Consider the following 24,044-nt stretch of genomic DNA (forward strand, 5'->3'; position numbering starts at 1 on the left):
CATGCCCGAGGTAGGATTCGAACCTGCGACCGTAGCGGTCGCGCGGTTGCAGACTGTAGCACCTAGAACCGCTCGGCCACCCCGACCGGTGCAGCTGAGAGGGCCTCGATAGAAATATCGAGCCTATCTCACCTGAAGTACTGCATAAAATTATATACTCTTATGCACTGCGCTGAAAAGTATCACTTTTTTGAAATTCCGTAATTGTCTCCCATTGCCACGCAAGTTTGAAATTTGTCTGAAAGGTGCCTACAACCTTCCTCTGTAATGGAGCAAAAGCGTGGGCTATCTGTGACGTCACTCTCGGGCTCGGCGACGGTTCAAACAACAAGGGTCGACACTTGCGAAGAAAAGGCCACAGCTCTGAAGTTCAGGTGAAGTGTAAGGTATGTTAGTGATCAAATTTCACCACAATGTTGCCCGACGCCATCGTGGACGTGTCGCACGATTGGAAGGTCGTCATACCCCTTCTTTTGACGCCTCCGCGATGGAGATCAGAACCTCGGCGCCCAGCGTTGAAATTACGCGATTTTCTTATTAGTGGCTAAGGAATACGTTTAGGACACGCCGCCGCACAGACTCGAGACTAAAAGAAGCCCTCAGGAGGTCACATAAACGGTGTCAATGAAACCACTCCTTGGAGAGTAGTTTCCCGCGGTCGAAAACAACAGTTCACATCTACATGTACATCTACAGCTACATGGTTACTCTGCAATTCACACTTAAGTGCCTGGTAGAGGGTTCATCGAACCATTTTCATACTACTTCTCTACCATTCCACTCTCGAATGGCGCGTGGGAAAAAGGAACACCTACATCTTTCCGTTCGAGCTCTGATTTCCCTTATTTCATTGTGATGATCACTTCTCCCTACGTAGGTGGGTGTCAACAAAATATTTTCGCATTCATAAGAGAAAGTTGGTGATTTAAATTTCGTAAATAGATCTCGCCGCAAAGAAAACCGCCTTTGTTTCAGTGACTGCCACCCGCAAATCGCGTATCATACCAGTGACACTCTCACCCCTATTGCGCGATAACACGTAACGAGCTGCCCTTCTTTGCACTTTTTCGATGTCCTCCGTCAATCCTACCTAGTAACCAGCCCACACCGCGCAGCAATATTCCAGCAGAGGACGGACAAGTGTAATGTAGGCTGTCTCTTTAACGGGTTTGTCGCATCTTCTAAGTGTTCTGCCAATAAAGCGCAATCTTTGTTTCGCCTTCCCCACAATATTATCTATTTGGTCTTTCCAATTTAAGTTGCTCGTAATTGTAATCCCTAGCTATTTAGTCGAATTGACAGCCCTTAGATTTGTGCGATTTATCGTATACCCAAAATTTATCGGATTTCTTTTAGTACCCATGTGGATGACCTTGCACTTTTCTTTGTTTATTGCCAATTGCTACTTTTCGCACTGTACAGAAATTCTCTGTAGATCATTTTGTAATTGGAATTGATCGTCCGATGATTTTACTAGACGGTAAATTACAGCGTCATCTGCAAACAATCTAAAGGGGCTGCTCAGATTATCACCTAGATCATTTATGCAAATCATGAACAGCAGAGGGCCTATGCCACTACCTTGCGGAACGCCAGGAATCACTTCTGTTCTGCTCGATGATTTACCGTCCATCACTACGAACTGTGACCTCTCTGAGAGGAAATCACGAATCCAGTCACACAACTGAGACGATACTCCATATGCACGCAATTTGATTGATAGTCGCTTGTGAGGAACGGTATCAAAAGCCTTCTGGAAATCTAGGAATATGGAATCGATTTGAGATCCCTTGTCGACAACACTCATTACTTCATGGGAATAAAGAGCTGGCTGTGATGCACAAGAACGATATTTTCTGAATCCGCGTTGGTTATGTATCAGTAAGTCATTTTGTTAAAGGTGAGTCATAATGTTCGAATACAGTATATGCTCCAAAATCCTACTGCCTACTGCAAATTGAGGTCAGTGATATGGGTCTGTAATTCAGTGGGTTACTCCTATTTTCTTTCTTGAATATTGGTGTGACGTGTGCTACTTGCCAGTCTTTAGGAAGAGACCTTTCGTCAAGTGAGCGGTTGTATGTGATTGCTAAGAAAGGCGCTATTGTGTCTGCATACTCTGAAAGGAACCTGACTGGTATACCATCTGGACCGGAAACCTTGCGTTTCTTAAGTGAGTCAGTGCAATTAGCAACAGAACGACGTTCTTAACAACGCTCGACCATGCTGACACATCCTCCTCCCCCCCCCCCCCCCCCCCCACTGCGTACGACTCGACCCAACTCTAAGGATACAGTGGGGCTGCAACCCCTTTGAACGTTTTCTGACCCCTTTGGGGTGTAGTGCGACCGCAGTTTTTGCTCTGACATACAGGTTGGAACTACTAGGGACACCTAAGGGGTGTCAGAGGGGTTGCCTACCATCAGGTGGGAGAACAGCAGACAGCGCCATTTAGCTGAACGGGTGTCAATGTCTGTGACAGGTACATTTTTAACGTTCTCAACAAAAGTGCTTCCGTGGCACAGAGAATGTCGCCGAACTGGCGGGTGTTAGAGGAACCCTTTGCCATTTTACTCACGCACACGTCAATGTTGCACCCCTCCCTGATATCGCCACAGGAGGGCGCGAAACAGGAGTGCTGGAAAAGCATAAACACCCTTTGCTGCTTCGGATCACTTTCAAATTCCGTCGAATGGTTTTGATCGATTCCTAGTGTTTCCACCCTGTATATCAGAGCAAAAAGTGCGGTTATACCACAGTCAAAAGGGTTCAGATCAAGTTCAGTGCGGCTGCAGCCCCACGATGACCTTAGACGAGCGCTGAATCGGCCGCGGAGTGTCAGCAGTGTCCACTGTTGTCAAGAATGGCGTCGTGATACTCGTCGCACTGCGAACTGTCGTTTTCGCCGGGAATCAGCGCCCCAGGGAAGGGATGGTTTTATTGATGCCTTTTATGCTATCTCCTGAGGGCTTTTGTGTCGATTCTCAGCGACGGTATGTCTGAAAAGTTTTCCTCAGCCACCCATAAGAAAATGGTTCAAATGGCTCTAAGCACTATGGGACTTAACTGCTGAGGTCATCAGTCTCCTACACTTAGAAATACTTAAACTTAACTAACCTAAGGACATTACACACATCCATGCCCGTGGCAGGATTCGAACCTGCGACCGAGCAGCAGGACGGTTCCAGACTCCCATAAGAAAACCCTGATGTCAACGCTGGGCGTCGCGGTTCTGACGTCCCTCGCAGAGGCGTCAAAAGAAGAGGTAAAATGTGGATGAGAGGTGGTGTGACGATTTTCTCATCATGTGGTGTTGGGCAGAATCGTGGTGAAATTTGGTGCTAATATATCACAAATCCACCTTACACCCCACATGAAATTCATCCGTCACAATGGCGGACAGTTACAGGACTTCGAAAAAGTGGTACCTTTTTGTGCAGTGTATTACTAAATGAAATACATCATGAGAGATTATGTGTGTATTTGTTTCTATTCTCTGTGAATTAGTACTACTTGTTACATATTTTAAGTTATTATATAGGGCATATTCATTGCACTGTTTTGTGTTACTGTATCTAGACTCAAATCTGCATGTTGCATGTGTGCTGTTATGTTGTATGTTTGTGAGCATGGTCTACCGATGCCATAGTTGGCAGGGGAGCCTCGGAACTTAAAATTCGAGCCTCGCCTCCCCTTATAGCGCATTCTTTATATGCAATGATTGCCTCATTGTTTACGTTAGTCATTACCCTTTACACTGTTTAGGTATCATGTTTAAAGCGCAGTTTAGAAACGTGACATATCACGTGCTATGTCTGCATTTCTTATAATCACCATATTTATGTATTTTAGGCATTACGCGTCTGGCCGTCGTAAGCCAGTATGCCGCTGCTCTCTGGCTGATAGTGACGTCATTGGACCAAGTCCGCAGAACCACACACAAGGCTCCTGCTGGTGTGGTGCCAAAATCGCTCGACATTCTGAGCAGTATGCTGCTCTGTCCTCGACTCACTATGTTTCTATAGGTCACTAGACACAGGCGGTACACCCATGCATTTGCTGCACAGTATGCTACCGTTTCAAAGACAGTTTTGTAAAACTTTCGTAGCGTCCTGAATGTAGTCTGTAATGTGTGGTGTTTAGCCTTGCAAGATCGTGCATCACTTTTGTCGCTTTATCAATTGTCAGTCTGATATCTACATTGAAAATAAGTCGTTAGTCAATATGTATTCCGAAATGTCGTGTTGCTTTTTTCTTCTTGATGTTAATGTCATCCAGTTCAATAATTGTGTTCCGTTTTAATGGCCCTTTGAGTAATAGACATACTGTTCTGTTTGCCGTTATTGTGAGTTACTTATGCTTACGAGAAGTTGTGTAGTTTTTTTTTCTAAATGTACTCATAAGTTCGCTGATACGACTAATAACTCATTCACGTAAGTGATTACTCCGTTTGCCCTGTCACCCGCATTCAAATTGTTTGGGTGTGGCTCAGTAGACATTGTCTTGACTACTTTCTGGTGTCCTACTTCCCACTCTGCTGTCTTATTTTTGCAGTCATCTATTAAGCTGTTATACAGGACAGCTGGTAGTTGCATCTCCCTCAACAAAGCGAACAACTCAGGTCACCAAATTTTATCTAAAGCACCTGCGATGCCGACTAAAATTGCAACTCGATACGAGGGTTGTCCAGAAAGTAAGTTCCGATCGGTCGCTAAATGGAAACCACAGTGAAAATCAGAAACATTTTATTTGCAAGACTTAGCTACACTTTCCAGATACTTCTCTACACAGTCGCCGCTCCGACTTAGACGTTTGTCGTAGCGTTATACCAAATTTCCAACACCATCGTCATAGAAGGCAGCCGCCTGTGCTTTCTGATAATTCTCTATGCTGGTCTATAGCGCGTAGCTTGCGCTCAAGTGTTGTCTTCGTATCCAGCGTTTCATGTGAACAGAGATGATACTCAGGACGAGCCAATTAGGGCTGTGTTGTGGGTGATCGAACACTTCCCATCGAAGAGACTGCAGGAGCGTCTTCACTGCCCCTGCAGAGTACGGCTGAGAATTGCCGTGAAGAAGGAAGTGCGTGGCAGTCGTGTTAGGTGGGCTGCATTCATTAAGGCGAAGCCTCTCAGCGGCCCCTCCTACTTGGCGGGAGACATCGTTGTTCTAGGCACCTTTACTCGCTCACAGTGCGCTCACAACTGAAAAGAGGGGTTGCTGTTTATCTACTAAATGTTTTATTACATTAAATAACGTTTGGTTGCTAATGTTTGTCTTGTCGTTTATTATGTGTTTCTTTTCTGTGACTGAAGTTTGAATTTAACAGCTTTCTTATAGTGTTAAGAGATGTTTCTTGTTACAGAATCTTATTGTTTTAATATATTTTTCTGTTGTGAAAGGGTGGTGGTTTTCTTGTCGGAGGTGTTCTGCAAATGTTGAAAGCTGGTGTGGTATTTCCATGCTCTTTTATGTTCTTCAAAAATTATTTCAAATGTTCTGCTAATATTTTATAAGTAAGTGACATCACAGCTCTTTATCCTGAAGTTGGTAAATACCAGAATTTTTTTATATATGCAGTGTCATTTTTCTTCTTTAAACACGTCTGTATGGAGCTATTACTTTGGTAGGTTAGTTTTGTTCATTTGTTTCTTAAGTATGTTGCCAACTTCGTGTACCAGTTTGTTTTCATATGTAGGTGTGTACCAGCTTGTATTCCGAGCTTGTGTCGTGTCCTTGTTGTGAGTAGCGGTGCTGTTGGTGTGCATGTTTTGGTGAGCGCTGTGTGTCACTGGATTTGTGTTGTGTTATGCTTTACTTCTGGTTCAGATTTTTTTGTGTTCATGTCTTTCTAGATTTTCTTATTCAGTTTTGTAACTACAGATTCTTGGTATCCATTATTTTCTACTATTTGAGTTATGATGTCTAGCTCCTTACGACAATTGTGTTTGTCCAGTGTTACTATGTCTAATTCGTATTTAATATGAAAATAACATCGTACTTGAAACCCCTATGTAATGTTAAGTTGCTGAATTGCGCTAAATTGCGAGATTTTGTACAATCAGTTCTCCATAACTTGTGAATATTTGAAGAAAGGCATAGTTATGAACCACCAAGCGCTACTGATAAAATAAATCTGTCACCGCCACAAGGCTGGATCGAAAAGATGATCATCAGACAACACAAAATTATTTTCTGCAACTTTTATGGTATTATTTTTACCATTCCATCAATAAAAAGAAAATAAAGACCCAATTTATGTCACTGTTGTCAAAAGTAAAATGTATTAAAGCAGTTAAATAATCTTAGTTCACTGTCTGTATTCAGGTTCCACGCTGCTATGTGGAGTGCGTACAGCGTGCACTAAATATAGCAGCATGTAACATGAGTGTAGACATTGTGCTAAGATTATTTAATAGTATTAAAGCATTTTATGTTTGACAACAGTGACACAAGGTGTTTTTTACGTTATTTTTGTTGACGCCACATTAAGAATATTACCATACCGCCTCCTGCAAGTACACTCACCTTCAGATAGAAAAACCAGAACACCTTGAAAGACTAAAGAGAGGACGTTCATATTCACAGGACATCTACATTAGTATGGTCTGCAGAAAGATTAGCATTTGAGCCACGTCGGCCCGCGGGTTCAAGGCCAACATCTATATCGCGGCGCAACACAACCTACCGGTAAAATGTGCCTGCGGCTCTCGTTGTTGCTATAAAGTACGGAACCTAATTGATCAGAGTGACTTGAGCAGATGCGCAGAGTGCCTCGCAGATGCATGCGCGAATCGTACCGTCAAATCAGTGAGTTTGAAACAGGGCGCATTATTGTCATGAGAGAACGTGATGGATCCATCCGGGAAACTGCTGCTTGTGTGGGATGAAGTGTTTCGGCAGTGCAACGGGTGTGTCCAGAATGGTTCATGGAAGGCCATAGAACACAACAAGAGGAGTCATGTCGCACCACCCAAACCATCTCCCCCTCCCCCCCTCCCACGCTCCCCCGCAAGACGATCGACACCTCATCCGAATTGCATTGCAGGACAGATCTGCGTCCTCGTCGGATCTGGCGCGCCGGCCACTGTGACCGAGCGGCTCTAGGCGCTATTCGTCCACGAGACTCAGAGGGCCATAGACACGGGTTCACAGGTAGACGCCGTGTTTCTTGACTTCCGCAAGACGTTCGATACAGTTCCCCACAGTCGTTTAATGAACAAAGTAAGAGCGTATGGACTATCAGACCAATTGTGCGATTGGATTGAGGAGTTCCTAGATAACAGGACGCAGCATGTCATTCTCAATGGAGAGAAGTCTTCCGAAGTAAGAGTGATTTCAGGTGTGCCGCAGGGGAGTGTCATAGGACCGTTGCTATTCACAATATACATAAATGACCTTGTGGATGACATCGGAAGTTCACTGAGGCTTTTTGCAGATGATGCTGTGGTGTATCGAGAGGTTGTAACAATGGAAAATTGTACTGAAATGCAGGAGGATCTGCAGCGAATTGACACATGGTGCAGGGAATGGCAATTGAATCTCAATGTAGACAAGTGTAATGTGCTGCGAATACACAGAAAGATAGATCCTTTCTCATTTAGCTACAAAATAGCAGGTCAGCAACTGGAAGCAGTTAATACCATAAATTATCTGGGAGTACGCATTAGGAGTGATTTAAAATGGAATGATCATATAATGTTGATCGTCGGTAAAGCAGATGCCAGACTGAGATTCATTGGAAGAATCCTAAGGAAATGCAATCCGAAAACAAAGGAAGTAGGTTACAGTACGCTTGTTCGCCCACTGCTTGAATACTGCTCAGCAGTGTGGGATCCGTACCAGATAGGGTTGATAGAAGATATAGAGAAGATCCAACGGAGAGCAGCGCGCTTCGTTACAGGATCATTTAGTAATCGCGAAAGCGTTACGGAGATGATAGATAAACTCCAGTGGAAGACTCTGCAGGAGAGACGCTCAGTAGCTCGGTACGAGCTTTTGTCAAAGTTTCGAGAACATACCTTCACCGAAGAGTCAAGCAGTATATTGCTCCCTCCTACGTATATCTCGCGAAGAGACCATGAGGATAAAATCAGAGAGATTAAAGCCCACACAGAGGCATACCGACAATCCTTCTTTCCACGAACAATACGAGACTGGAATAGAAGGGAGAACCGATAGAGGTACTCAAGGTACCCTCCGCCACACACCGTCAGGTGGCTTGCGGAGTATGGATGTAGATGTAGATGTAGAACCGCACTGCTGCTACGACGGCAGGTTCGAATCCTGCCTCGGGCATGGTTGTGTGTGATGCCCTTAGGTTAGTTAGGTTTAAGCAGTTCTAAGTCTAGGGGACTGATGACCTCAGATGTTAAGTCCCATAGTGCTTAGAGTCATTTGAACCATTCTAGATCTGGCGTAACAGTGGAACAGTGGAACACATCGTTCACTTCATGGGTGTCAGTCCGTCGCCGTTTATTACAGCACGGGTTACATGCATGTCGTCCACTTCTCCGTGTACCTGTGACGAATGTGCAGAAACAAGCTAGACGGCAATGGCGTATGGTGTATGGAACGACGTCGCTGGGGACAGGAATGGCATCAGGTATTGTTTTCGGACGAATCCACGTTCTGTTTGTTTGAAAATGATGGCCGCATTTTGGCTCGCCACAGACCGGGAGAGCGGCATCATAGTGACTGCATTCGCACAAGACATACAGCGCCAACTCAGAGCCTTATGGTGGGGGGTGCTCTTGGGTACAACCACAAATCACAGTTCGTGCGTGTCCACGGCACTGTGACCAGTGTGACGTACGTTAATGACACCCTGCGAACCGTAGTCATACCCTTTCTGCACACCACCCCAGATGCCATTTTTAAGCAAGACAATGCACAACTGCTCGTTGCTGTACGAGTACATACCTTCTTGGTGTCACAAGATGTCAACCTTTTGCTTCGGCCCGCCAGATCACCACACTTGTCGCCAATGTGTGGGATATGGTGAAACGACAGGTGCAGTGCTGTGACGCAATGCCAACCACCACAGATGAACTTCTGAACCAGGTGAATGCAGCATAGATGGCTATACCACGGGTCGCCATTCGCACCCTACACTCGTCGATGCCATCGCGCATGGAACAATGATGATGATGATGATTGGCTTGTGGGGCGCTCAACTGCGTAGTTAACAGTGTCCGTACAAATTTCCAATCTTTTCACTGTTCTGTCGCACAACTTCCCCGAATGATGATGAAATGATAAGGATAACACGAACACTCAGTCCCAGGGTGGAGAAAACCCCCGAACCGCCCGGGAATCGAACCCCAGACCTCGTGATCCAAAGCCAGCAACGCTAGCCACTAGATCACGAGCTGCAGAGGCATGGAACAAGTTATCAGTGGCCATGGCGGACCCTGTGCCTACTAAGCAGCAGGACACATGCTGAACCGAGGTGACTGCAATGCTAATCATTTCTGCAGAACATACTAATGTACATGTCCTGTGAATATGAACGTCACAGCTCTTGTCGTTCAAGGTGTTCTATTTTTTCTGAACATGAGTATAATTTTATGATAGACTATTCCAGAGTATTTTTGTGGTTTGCCTCAGTTGCTGAAGGCAAATGCTGGAGTAGTTCCTTTGGAAACGATAAGGCCGATTTTCCTCCCTGACCTTTCCCAATCCGAGTTTTTGTTCCTCACCAGCGACGACCTATTAATCCTTAGTCGTACTTCTTCAATGCGTGTTCCAAACGAGGGCCCCAGGCAACTCTCAGAAGTGCAGATGTGTAACGCTACCGTGGGCGTGCGCAGGTTCCTGGTGATCGTGTTCCCGATGAAGTCGCGCTCCTACTGCACGCTGCACAACTGCCGACGCGCAGTGCTCGCCATTTGGCTGCTGGCGCCTCTGCTCACCGTTCCTGTGCTGCTAACCAAGGTAAGCTCATCTCCACTCTGGCACCTCACATGCCTACCTTACTGTCACATCACGATATTCGTATTGCAAGGCTTTAGTGGTGTAAAACACTAATCTTCCATTAGCCGCCAAGCTGAAATCTAGCAAAAAGATTATGACCACCTGTTTAATAACGTGTTGTTCCATGTTTCAAACACATTACAATAGAGATTCTGCTTGGCAGAAGTGTGTAGCACCAGATGTCTATACACAGGTCAAGCAATTCCCACAAATTATGGGATGGTATTCACGGGCACGCAGCTGGCACCCGACATGATTTCTGTTGGGTACAGATCTGGCACATCTGCTGGCAAAGACATCAATGTGAGTTCATTATAATTCCCCTCAAACACTGTAGAACGACTTTGGCGTTCAAATAACTTCCAGGAAATCAGCCAGGTAACACTTTCAGCGACCGCCGATATTTCGGCGGGATAACACCCCGCCATTTTCAAGGCAAACTGCAACGGACAGGCGGCGTACATGCAAATTTTAAACTTCGGTTCTCGGACTGATGCAGGAAAGATAACGCACACACTGAACACTAGTGCCACCAAAGATGACCAAAGTCAGAGATGTCGATAGTGAGACTACGAACTCGCAGGTGAGGTAGCATTGACTCTGTCCCTCTGTTTTTTGACAAGGAAGAGAGCCGGATTCCAAACAGAGATTAAACAAAAACCTCCATCCCTGCTAACGAGGTTGCTCGCTAATGTAATCTCAACTGCCTCCTTAATAACACTGTCCAATAACTGGACGTGCATGCCAATATCTCGGTGTTATTATATAACATGGGGTGATCAGTATCCAAGCAATGTTCGGCAATAGTAGATCTACTTGGCTGCTGTAACCGTGTGCGTCGTTTATGCTCAGTACATCGGTCGTCCACGGTCCTGATAGTTTGACCAATATATGCCATGCCGCAGCTACAAGGAATTCGATATACACGCGCCTTACGCAGACCAAGTTCATCCTTAACAGAACTCAAAAGCACTCTAATTTTAGATGGAGGTCGGAAAACACATTTCACATCGTATTTCCGCAAAATACGACCGATCTTGTTGGAAGTGTTTCCTACGTAAGGCAAAAAGGCAGCAGACTTAGGTGTCGACTCAGAATTATCATCAGTCACCCGATGTACAGTTGGTCGATAGCGCAACGCACGTCCAATCTCTCTATCACTATAACCATTTTGATGAACTGTAACTTCAAGATGGGACAGCTCAGCTGGAAAAGTCTCAGCGTCAGAAACGACATGTGCCCTGTGTACCAAGGTACAAAGTATCCATTCACGCTGAGCCGGATGGTGACAACTATTAGCCTGTAAGTACAAGTCTGTGTGAGTACGTTTCCTGTGGACTGCATGTCCCAATGATCCATCATCCTTCCTCCTAGCCAACACGTCAAGAAAGGGAAGGCAACCATCCTCTTCCCCCTCCATAGTAAAACGAATGTTCGGGAGGATCGAGTTCAGATGTCCTTGAAAGGCATTCCTTACCATGAGGCCAAACAACAAAGGTATCATCAACATATCTAAAGAAACAGGCGGGTTTCAAAGGCGCCGACTCCAATGCACGTTCCTCGAAGTCTTCCACAAACAAATTGGCAATCACAGAAGACAACGGACTACCCATCGCAACTCCATCTGCCAGCTCGTAATACTGGTCATTGAAAAAAAGTAAGTGGAAGTCAACACATGGCGAAAGAGATTAGTTAATTCAGCACCAAACCTAGCCTCAATTAACCGCAACGAATCAGACAGAGGAACACGAGTGAAGAGAGAGGCCACATCAAAACTCACTAAAATATCAGAGTCATTCAACCGCAGTCCCTCCAAACGACGTAAAAAAATCGTCTGAGTTCCTGATATCATGTTCACACCGACCTACTTGTGGACTCAACAGAGAAGCAAGATGCTTGGCTGCACGACATGTCGGAACGCCGATATTACTCACTATAGGACGGAAAGGGACCCCCTTCCTTGTGAACCTTCGGAAGGCCATATAACCTAGGGGGAAAGCACTATAGGTGTTAAGACTCTTGATAGTGTCCTGCGACAAGCCACTTCTTTTCAGGAGGCTGTTGGTCTTTCTCTCAACACTTTTTGTGGAGTCAGCATCGATTCTGCGATACGCTGAATCAGATACTAAACTCTGGCACCGCCACACGGCTAGTTATCCTGCTGGAAGATGTCATTGCTGTAAGGCGGACTTCAAGCATGAAGAGATGCAGGTGGTCCGCAGTAATACTCATGTGGTTCACTGCTGTCATGATGCCTTCGATTACCACCACAGATACCATGGAAGCCCAACTCACTGTACTCTATAGCATGATTCTGCCCTCGCCGGCCAGCATCTGTGGTGTGGTGCATGTTTCGTGCAGCCATTCACCTGGATGACGGCGTGTAAGGACCCAATCATCTACATCTACATGGTCACTCTGCAAATCACATTTAAGTGCCTGGCATACGGTTCATGGAACCACCTTCACAATGCTCTATTATTCCGATCTCGTATAGCGCGCGGAAAGAGCGAACATCTATATCTTTCTTTACGAGCTCTGATTTCCCTTATTTTATCGTGGTGATTGTTTCTCCCCATGTAGGTCAGTGTCAACAAAATATTTTCGCATTCGGAGGAGAAAGTTGGTGATTGGAATTTCGTGAGAATATTCCGTATCAACGAAAAACGCCTTTCTTTTACTTGTGTCCAGCCCAAATCCTGTATCATTTCTGTGACACTCTCTCCCATATTTCGCGATAATACAAAACGTGCTGCCCTTCTTTGAACTTTTTCGATGCAGTCCGTCAGTCCTATCTGGTAACGATCCCACACCACGCAGCAGTATTCTAAAAGAGGACGGACAAGCGTAGGGTAGGCAGTCTCTTTAGTAGATCTGTTACATTTTCTAAGTGTTCTGCCAATAATACACAGTCTATGGTTAGCCTTCCCCCACAACATTTTCTACGTGTTCCTTCCAATTTAAGTTATTCGTAATTGTAATACCTAGGTATTTAGTTGAATTTACGGCTTTTCGATTACACTGATTTATCGTGTAACTGAAGTTTAACGAATTCCTTTTAGCAATCATGTCGATGACTTCACACTTTTCGTTATTTAGGGTCAACTGCCAATTTTCGCACCATTCGGATATCTTTTCTAAATCATTTTGCAATTTGTTTTGATCTTCTGATGACTTTATTAGTCGCTAAACTACAGCGTCATCTGCAAACAACCGAAGACGGCTGCTCAGATTGTCTCCCAAATCGTTTATATAGATAAGAAACAGCAAAGGGCCTATAACACTACCTTGGGGAACGCCAGAAATCACTTCTGTTTTACTCGATGACTTTCCGTCAATTACTACGAACTGTGACCTCTCTGACAGGAAATCACAAATCCAGTCACATAACTGAGACGATATTCCACAATCACGCAATTTCACTACAAGCTGCTTGTGTGGTACAGTGTCAAAAGATTTCCGGAAATCCAGAAATACGGAATCGATCTGAAATCCCTTGTCAATAGCACTCAACACTTCATGTGAATAAAGAGCTAGTTGTGTTTCACAGGAACGATGTTTTCTAAACCCATTTTGACTGTGTGTCAATAAACAGCTTTCTTCGAGGTAATTCATAATGTTTGAACACAATATATGTTCCAAAATCCTGTTGCATATCGACTATCTACGTGGTGTAACAAGAAATGCGATTCGTTCAACAGACGACCTATTCCTATTGATACGTTGAAAACTTAGTGATGCTGTGCTCACTGCAGTCATAACTGATGATGTCGTTTGGTAAACACGTAGGGATCGTGTGACGTGGAGCTCCATGTTCAACAATGGCCTTTGAACGGTGAGCTCCGAAGCTCTTGTGCCTGCACCAGCATTGCACTCTGTCATCAGATCTGCCACTGGTCGCTGCCTATACTGGATTACGTAGTGGGGGGGGGGGGGTTCACCGACATCTCCGTTTTGTGATGAGATGTGGTCGTCCAATACCCTACGCCATATTCATTATTTCACCGTTCTTCAACCACTTTTCATAGGCGCTCACGACAGTAGTACACCAGCAGGTGACCAGCTTCACAATTTCAGAAATTCTCGTGTCCAACCGCACTGCCACAACATGTGCCCTTTGTCAAAACCGCTTATTTCAGTGGACTTCTGCATTTGCGGCCCGTTTCTTCTCTATAATGACTGCCTGTTCGTCTCTCTTCTGCTTACATTTTTTCCTTACTGCGGCACGTGCCTCCAACACCACCAGGAGGCATTCAACCATGCGGTGGGCAGTGGTCATAATATTTTCGCTCACTAGTGTACGTTGTCCATACAGGGTGTTTAAAAAATGTCACATGTGCATACAGGAGGTAGTAATGATCAAACCTAGAAGAAAAATTTACGTAAGTAAATGCCTAATTTTGTACTTCTTGAGATCTGGGGCAGTTTACTTGTAACGAGTGATGTGTAGTATTTGGGGGTGAACACATCACAGTAAATTATCTCAATACGCACGTGCGGAAAGATACAACCGCTCGAGTAATCATGGAGGTGAGACATCAGGATCGATTCGGTATCAGTATATGAGTAAGAGTTGTCGGTGAGAGACTCATAGGAGCATAAACTTTATCGAACAGATTAACAGGTACTGTGTATCGCCGACTCCTGTGGGATAAATTACCACCACTATTAGCGAACGTAACCCTTGTAAAAAGGCAACGATTGTGGTTTATTCACGAGGGGATTTCATGGACGATGGACTGGTCAAGTGGGCCCGGTAGCGTAGGCTCCTCGTTCACCAGTCTTGAATCCGTTGGATTTCTGGCTATGGGGACATTTAAAGGCACTGTTGCATGCCCACCCCACGTGCAGACGTTACAGCAGTGTGTGAAAAATGCATGTAACGGAATTCGAATGGAGCCAGGTCTTTTCAGAAGAGTGCGAGATTCACTGCGAAGAAGGACTGAAGCTTGTATCAGGATGCGTGAGAACTACATGCAGCACTGCCTATAGTGTCTACTTCTACGTAGCAGACAGATGAGAACGACAAGAGAGACTGGCCCACATCTCAGCTGATTTTGGTTTCCAGATATGTCATTACAGGAGCTTTACTGTTAGTTTTGACCAACACCTGTAGGAAAATGTGACACTTTTTTTAAACACCCTATATACGAGGGTTCTCCAGAAAGTAAGTTCCGATCGGTCGCGAAATGGACACCACAGTGAAAACCCGATGAAGCTTTGCACAGATGTCTTGCGTAGTGTCTATAGTATGACCGTCGATCACATCAAGACGCTCTTTTCAGTTGTGAGCGCACTGTGAGCGAGTAAAGGTGCCTAGAACAACGATGTCTCCAGCCAAGTAGGAGGGGCCGCTGAGAGGCTTCGCCTTAATGAATGCAGCCCACCTAATACAACTGCCACGCACTTCCTTCTTCACGGCAATTCTCAGCCGCAATCTGCAGGGGCAGTGAAGATGCTCCTGCAGCCTTTTCAATGGGAAGTGTTCGATCACCCACAACACACCCTAATTGTCTCGTCCTGAGTATCATCTCTGTTCACATGAAACGTTGGATACGAAGATAACACTTGGGAGCAGGCTACCCTCTGTAGACCAGCGTAGAGAATTATCGGAAAGCATAGGCGGCTGCCTTCTATGACGATGGTGTTGGAAATTTGGTATAACGCTCCGAAAAAGGTCTACGTCGGAGTGGTGACTTTGTAAAGACGTATCTGAAAAGTTTAGCTAACTCTTGCCAATAAAATGTTTCTGATTTTCACTGTGATTTCCATTTAGCGACTGAGTGGAACTTACTTTATGGACAACCCTCATATTTCATCGACCTCTCATCTTTTTTATAAGCCAAATCCGATTGTTACTTCTAAGTGTCTATATTTGCTGTTTTCCGTAAGTTGGGAAAAATTCAGAAGATTAGTGATAATTTTGAAGACCATGCAACAGTTGGCATGGTAGTTGCTCACAAGGGAACCTCCCCATCGAACCCCCCTCAGATTTAGTTATAAGTTGGCATAGTGGATAGGCCTTGAAAAACTGAACACAGATCAATCGAGAAAACAGGAAGAAGTTCTGTGGAATTATGAAAAAATAAGCAAAATATACAAACTGAGTAGACCATGTGCAACATAGGCAACATCAAGAAGAGTACGAGCTCAGGAGCGCCGTGGTCCCGAGGTTAGCGTGAGCAGCTGCGGAACGAGAGGTCCTTGGTTAAAGTCTTCCCTCGAGTGAAAAATTTACTTTCTTTATTTTCGCTAATTTATGATCTGTGTCTGTGTTATGCGACCGCACCGCAAAACCGTACGGTTAGTAGAAGAAAGGACGTGCCTCTCCAATGGGAACCGAAAACATTTGATTGCAAGGTCATAGGTCAACCGATTCCTCAACAGGAAAACACGTCTGATATATTCTATACGACACTGGTGACGCCATGTGCGTCACATGACAGTAATATGTTGTCGACCCACCTAACTTATACACTTGGCGAATGGGTAAAAAGATTCTTCTACCTTGCCCGATACTACGGCGCAGTTTACCTCGCATCGGACGGACGGACGTACAGATAATAATTTTCTGAAAATAAAAAATTAAACTTTTCACTCGATGGATACGTTCCTGCTGCTCACGCGAACCACGGGACCACGGCGCTCCTAAGCTCTCCCTATCCTTGATGTTGCCTATGTTGCGCATGGACTACTCAGTTTGTATATTTTGTTTATTTTTTTCATAGTTCCACACAACTTCTACTTGTTTTCTCGATTGACCTGTGTTCAGTTTTTCAAGGCCTATCCACTGTGCCAACTTATAACTAAATCTGAGGGGGCACGATGGGGAGGTTCCCTTGTCAGTAGTGGTACAGAAGATTACAGCTTCTTTTTTAAGTTGTTAATGTGTTTTTTTTAATTTCTTCAACTTTAACAGAACAGAAGGATTGAAATTAGGTACACTGTGGGTCTCAGTGCTAAATAAAGCAAACAGTGCCAACTCTTCTGCGGTACAAGCTCCATCGCTCACGTCGGCACCACTCCGCCACATTTGGAGCGGTCGGCTGACGTCACAACTCGAGAGTTGCGCGGTTACCCATAAAGAGTTGCAAGTTCCGGCTATCTAAATAAGTTTACGTTTGTAATTTAATTAACTACGTCTTTATAGTTGCTGAGGATGTTTCCCGCAGTGGAAGACGAAACATTAGGACAGAAATATGTTTCAGACCCATAAAACCAACATCGCCGAGGATATGAATACCGTCATTCGAAGTTTGCATTTCTGTATTATTGGTCACTGGTATTTTTGTCACTTTTCCTTGATTTGCAGGTATCAGTGCACCAAGAAGTTTTATACCGATATAGATAAATCAAATGCTCATTCTAAAGCCCGCATCTCGTGGTCGTGCGGTAGCGTTCTTGCTTCCCACACCCGGGTTCCCGGGTTCGATTCCCGGCGGGGTCAGGGATTTTCTCTGCCTCGTGACGGCTCGGTGTTGTGTGCTGTCCTTAGGTTAGTTAGGTTTAAGTAGTTCTAAGTTCTAGGGGACTGATGACCATAGATGTTAAGTCCCATAGTGCTCAGAGCCATTTGAACCATTTTTCTCTCATTCTAAAGGACGTTCATCTGGGGAATTTGACGGCCAAGAGGTGGCGAGGTAGCGGCGTACATTTCAGGAACGAAATACTGTACACCTGTGCACCACATTAAAATGCAGATATCTCCTCAGTGGCTTATAAAGTGAGGGCATGTGACACTATAGTGCGTCTGCCAGACCACTTAGTGGCCCTAAATGCTTTCATAAAGGGATAATTTGTGGTGTACGCTGATGACCTCGATGTTGAGCGCCCATAAACCCCAATTTGTGGTGTCACTGCCAGACACCACACTTGCTAGGTGGTAGCCTTTAAATCGGCAGCGGTCCAACCCGCGTGTCGCCACTATCAGTGATTGCAGACCGAGCGCCGCCACACGGCAGGTCTAGTCGAGACTCACTAGCACTCGCCCCAGTTGTACAGCTGACTTTGCTAGCGATGGTTCACTGCCTACATACGCTCTCATTTGCAGAGACGACAGTTTAGCCTAGCCTTCAGCTACGTCATTTGCTACGACCTAGTAAAGCGCCATATTCAGTTACTATTCTGAACAGATGATATTGTGAATCATGTACCGTCAAGAGCGACATCATCATTAATGGATTAAAGTTAAGTGTGAAACTAATTACGTCCGCTTTCTGAATTCTCATTCCTTGTCATGTTCCAGACCTCGCGTCAGTATAGTTCTTCCCTCCTCACGCCAGCCTGCGTGAGCTAAAACGCGTGCATTTCGGCCTCCCCTCGTAAAACGGTGTTGGCTCTTCAGCCAACACAACATAATTTACTTGTTGTCATCAGGTTTCTTATACTTTCATGGCAACACAAATGTAATATTACACTCGCAGGTATTAATCTCACTCTTTTTCAGGGAATCCGAAACCTTATGCGTCAAACTGGTCCAGGTAATAGTGAACCAATGGCAGGAAATACATATTTACTGTGTTACACAGCGTACACCGTATAACAACAATGTAGCTCATAGGAATTATTTAACGCGACGACCATCAATTTCAATGCATGTATTGCAATCGCGCACGCAGTTCTTGGAGATTGTACCCCTTGCTGTCCGCGATAGGATGTAATTTCAACATGATAGTGCGCCAGCCCACTTCATGTCAGTATCCATGAGCACCTGAACCTCATCGTTGCATTGGAAGGGGATGTCCTATCCCATGGCCACCGCGATCGTCAAGACTTTGGTGTATGAAATCCCATTAGAAACGAATGAAGACTTGCTTGCTAGGGTCCAAGCTGCCTGTCTCCTGGTACAACCGACATTAGGGATCTTTGAGAGAATGTGGAAGAAATTCATGCACCACTGCCATGCATACACTGATACTGGCTCTTGTCACTCTGAATAATTACTACGAGCTACGTTGTTGTTATGCGGTGTACACATTGTATGACTATAACACAATAAATATCAACTTCCGACTATTGGTTCCGTACCTCAATGTAATCGGTTGTGGGCCCATTATCGCCTAAGGTTTGAGGAACCATGTATAATGAGCAGCTTTGATTCGAAAACAATGAACATGCAACAGAGGAATTTAAAGCGCCTCAGGAGAAAGCATTCCATTTACAGAGAGTGCTCTATTCAGCGCGGTTTCCCAGACAACGGCGCTGCAATACTTTACTTTCGTAGCTGCACAAATGTTTATCTGGGCAGTGAACGCAATCCACAACACCACTACGATTCAGAAATGACGCGGCGACGGTCGTTGTAGTTTTCCACGGCCAGTTGGGTGAGCAGTGATGCTGACGCTCATTCCAGTAAACGTTGCGAGGCTGATGAGCTTTAGCGGAAGTGACGTCAGATTCGTTCCCCTTTGTTACCGTGCTATTCGCTTAACTGTTGCGGACCGCTCGCCAGTTATAGTGCGCATCGTAAGAAACAGCATCGGAGTTAGCATCATCATTATTTTAACGTCATTTAGTTTTGGGAAAAATTTATTGATGATGTTTGGTTTGGGGGGCGCTCGACTGCGCGGTCATCAGCGCCCGTACAAAGTCCCAGTTTTTACACAGTCCAATTTTTTTACACAATCCAATCTAGCCACAGTCACAAATGATGATGATGATGAAATGATGAGGACAACACAAACACCCAGCCCCCGGGCAGAGAAAATCCCCAACCTGGCCGGGAATCGAACCCGGGACCCCGTGATCCAGAGGTTGAAAAGTTTATTCTGACACAAAAATGATTAAAAGAAAACCTGAGTTTAGTGGTTGTTGAAACGCCATGCACCAAATCTAGACGCCTTGGTGATAACATTGAAGATTTGTTTTAGATGTGTTCTTGCAATGAACTACATAAATTTCTTTCTATGCAGATGAATGTTATACACTCTAAGACAAAGGGAAGAAAACGCCGAATTATCCGAACGGGACGGAAATCAGTAGATGTGATTGAAGAGGAAGAGCTTCACAAACTGAGCAACTCATTAACTCGTTGGTCCACCTCTGGCCCATATGCAAGCTGTCATTCCGCTTGACATTGACTGACAGAATTGTCAGATGTCCTCCTGAGGGATATCGAGCCAAATTCTATCCAACTGGCCCTTTACGTCGTCAGACTCCCAAGATGTTTGGAAGGCTTCGCCCATAATGCTCCAAACGTTCTCAATTTGGAAGAGGTATGGCGACTTTGCTGGTAAAGGTAGGATTTGGAAAGCACTAAGACAAGCAGTAGAAACTCTCGTCCTGTGCGGGCGAGTTTTATTTTGCTGAAACGTAAGACCGGGATGACTTACCATGAAGGGTAACAAAACGGGACGTAGAATATCGGCGATGTATGACTGCGCTGTAAGGGTGCCGGGGATGACAACAAAATGGGTCCTGCTATGAAAAGAAATTTTTTTGGAAATTTGTGGTAAGATCGTATTGAACCAAACTGCTGAGGTCACCGGTCCCTAAACTTACACTCTACTTAATCTAAATTAAACTAACTTGCGCTAAGGACAACACACACACCCATGCCCGAGGGAGGTCTCGAACCTCCGACGGAGGGAGCCGCACGGACCGTGACAAGGCGCCTCAGACCTATGAAAAGAAATGACACCCCAGACCATCAGTCCTGGTATTCCGGCCGTCCGAGAGGCGACAGTCGGGTTGATATCCCAACGCGGTTTGGGGCGTCTTCAGACACGTCTTCGGCCCGGTATCTCACTGACTAGTGTAGAATTGTCTTTCGTGATGAGTCCCGCTTCGAAATGAGCCCCGTTGAGCAGCAGCGGAAACTCGACTCGAGGGTAACAAACTACCTAACAACCAAAAGTTCCTATACGAATACCAATCAGGTTTCCGTAAACATCGCAGCACAACATCTGCGTTAATAAAGGTAACAGATGACCTGAAACTTGCCATGGATACACAAGAGGCGATTATCATGTGCTTCTTAGACTTCATCAAAGCCTTTGACATTTCACTTGTTAAACTCAACAGCCTAAATTTCTCGCCAAGTGCTGCGTAATGGTTTCGATCAATCATGATGTCTCGCCAGCACTGTAGTGTATCAGGCGTCCCCCATGGTTTGGTATTAGGTTCTATATTCTTTTCATGTTATATACTCTTTTCGTTGTAGGTTTGTTGTCCTACTACAAATACCGAATGTACGCTGATGCCCTTCATTTGTATCTAGGTGCAAAGCCAATAAACCTGAAGACGGCTATTGAGAATCTCAATACCCGTCTGTGTGCACTATCAAAATGGGCGCAGAATAGAGTGTTAAAGTTCAACCCCTCCAAAACCAAAACGGTACTGGTTGGTAATTCTAGGCTAATTAGCGCGAATTATCGGGAATCCTTACCATCTTGAACCGTAAATGGAACATATATCAACTTCTCTCCTTCAGCAAAGAATCTAGAACTGATAATACACTCCTGGAAATTGAAATAAGAACACCGTGAATTCATTGTCCCAGGAAGGGGAAACTTTATTGACACATTCCTGGGGTCAGATACATCACATGATCACACTGACAGAACCACATGCACATAGACACAGGCAACAGAGCATGCACAATGTCGGCACTAGTACAGTGTATATCCACCTTTCACAGCAATGCAGGCTGCTATTCTCCCATGGAGACGATCGTAGAGATGCTGGATGTAGTCCTGTGGAACGGCTTGCCATACCATTTCCACCTGGCGCCTCAGTTGGACCAGCGTTCGTGCTGGACGTGCAGACCGCGTGAGACGACGCTTCATCCAGTCCCAAACATGCTCAATGGGGGACAGATCCGGAGATCTTGCTGGCCAGGGTAGTTGACGTACACCTTCTAGAGCACGTTGGGTGGCACGGGATACATGCGGACGTGCATTGTCCTGTTGGAACAGCAACTTCCCTTGCCGGTCTAGGAATGGTAGAACGATGGGTTCGATGACGGTTTGGATGTACCGTGCACTATTCAGTGTCCCCTCGACGATCACCAGTGGTGTACGGCCAGTGTAGGAGATCGCTCCCCACACCATGATGCCGGGTGTTGGCCCTGTGTGCCTCGGCCGTATGCAGTCCTGATTGTGGCGCTCACCTGCACGGCGCCAAACACGCATACGACCATCATTGGCACCAAAGCAGAAGCGACTCTCATCGCTGAAGACGACACGTCTCCATTCGTCCCTCCATTCACGCCTGTCGCGACACCACTGGAGGCGGGCTGCACGATGTTGGGGCATGAGCGGAAGACGGCCTAACGGTGTGCGGGACCGTAGCCCAGCTTCATGGAGACGGTTGCGAATGGTCCTCGCCGATACCCCAGGAGCAACAGTGTCCCTAATTTGCTGGGAAGTGGCGGTGCGGTCCCCTACGGCACTGCGTAGGATCCTACGGTCTTGGCGTGCATCCGTGCGTCGCTGCGGTCCGGTCCCAGGTCGACGGGCACGTGCACCTTCCGCCGACCACTGGCGACAACATCGATGTACTGTGGAGACCTCACGCCCCACGTGTTGAGCAATTCGGCGGTACGTCCACCCAGCCTCCCGCATGCCCACTATACGCCCTCGCTCAAAGTCCGTCAACTGCACATACGGTTCACGTCCACGCTGTCGCGGCATGCTACCAGTGTTAAAGACTGCGATGGAGCTCCGTATGCCACGGCAAACTGGCTGACACTGACGGCGGCGGTGCACAAATGCTGTGTAGCTAGCGCCATTCGACGGCCAACACCGCGGTTCCTGGTGTGTCCGCTGTGCCGTGCGTGTGATCATTGCTTGTACAGCCCTCTCGCAGTGTCCGGAGCAAGTATGGTGGGTCTGACACACCGGTGTCAATGTGTTCTTTTTTCCATTTCCAGGAGTGTAGTTGAAATTCTAAATTGAACTGAGAATGAATGTGCAGTGTGCAAGAAGGCTTCAGCATCTTTCCATGCTGCCCAAAAACATAAAAAGCTCTTCCATCTTGAGCTGAAAAAGAAACTTGCACAAACCCTTATACTTCCAATTATTGATTACAGCGGTATTATCCTGCAAGGCCTTCCTTAAGAGAGCTCACAGCGCCTGGAGTACATGTGTTCCTCATATCTGTGATGTTCGTCTTTTTGACCATATTTCACCATCATGTGCACAACTACCCTGGATGCGTGCAGACAAGCGCACAGATTTGCATACTCTCTGTCCTCTCCACTGTCTTATCAACGTACACTGTCCCCTACATCCCTCTTTGATCATAACGCTCTTGTCCGAACAACATGGCAGAAACACACGTTCCCATCAGAGCAAAATCCTTTCTGTACTAGTCCATCGTTCAGTAACTTTCTAGAAGTCCTTCTCAAGGGCAGGAACAAGATCTCCCACTATCGTCATTGTTATTATTATCGTTATTAATATTATTGTTATTATTATTACGAGGCGTGTTTTTAAGTAAGTACCGTTTTTAAATTAAAAAAAGACATGCTAAGATATCTCAATAACTTTATTTTTGCATGAAAGCCTGTACCTTAATCTACTTTTCTACATAATTTCCGTCATTATTGAGGCACTTGTCATAACGTTGTACCAGTTTTTGAATACCTTCCTCATAGAAGTCTGCCGCCTGACTTGTTAACCACTGCATCACCACTGTTTAGACTTCGTCATCGTCTTAAAGACGGTGACCGCCCAGGTGTTTCTTCAAGTGCAGGAACAGATGGTAGTCACTGGGCGCAAGATCGGGGCTGTACGGAGGATGATCTAGAGTTTCCCATCGAAAAGATGTGATGAGATCTTTGATCCGATTCGCCACATGCGGACGGGCATTGTCTTGCAGCAAAACGATGCCCTTGCTCAATTTCCATGGACTTTGCTTTGATTCTGGTGTGACGTAGGCCACCCATGTTTCATCGCCCGTAACAATTTGGCTTAAGAAATCATCACCGTCGTTGTGGTACCGCTCAAGGAAAGTCAATGCATTGTCTAAATGTTTGGTTTTGTGCACATCCGTCAACATTTTCGGTACCCATCGTGCGCACAATTTTCGGTAATGCAAGTGCTCGGTCACAATCCATGCAAAACACTA

The 24,044-nt window shown here is 45.6% G+C and overlaps 1 protein-coding gene across 1 annotated transcript in view; it reads left to right on the forward strand.

Annotated features, from left to right (window-relative positions):
• LOC126470756 (galanin receptor 2a-like) overlaps positions 1 to 24,044 on the forward strand; it is a 184,212-nt gene that overhangs the window by 46,978 nt on the left and 113,190 nt on the right. The window contains exon 3 of the mRNA XM_050098763.1: positions 9,812 to 9,935. Coding sequence (XP_049954720.1) covers positions 9,812 to 9,935 — 124 coding nt within the window. The remainder of the gene's footprint in view (positions 1 to 9,811; positions 9,936 to 24,044) is intronic.

The sequence above is a fragment of the Schistocerca serialis genome, chromosome 3 (assembly GCF_023864345.2).
Source record: "Schistocerca serialis cubense isolate TAMUIC-IGC-003099 chromosome 3, iqSchSeri2.2, whole genome shotgun sequence".
Lineage (NCBI taxonomy): Eukaryota > Metazoa > Arthropoda > Insecta > Orthoptera > Acrididae > Schistocerca > Schistocerca serialis.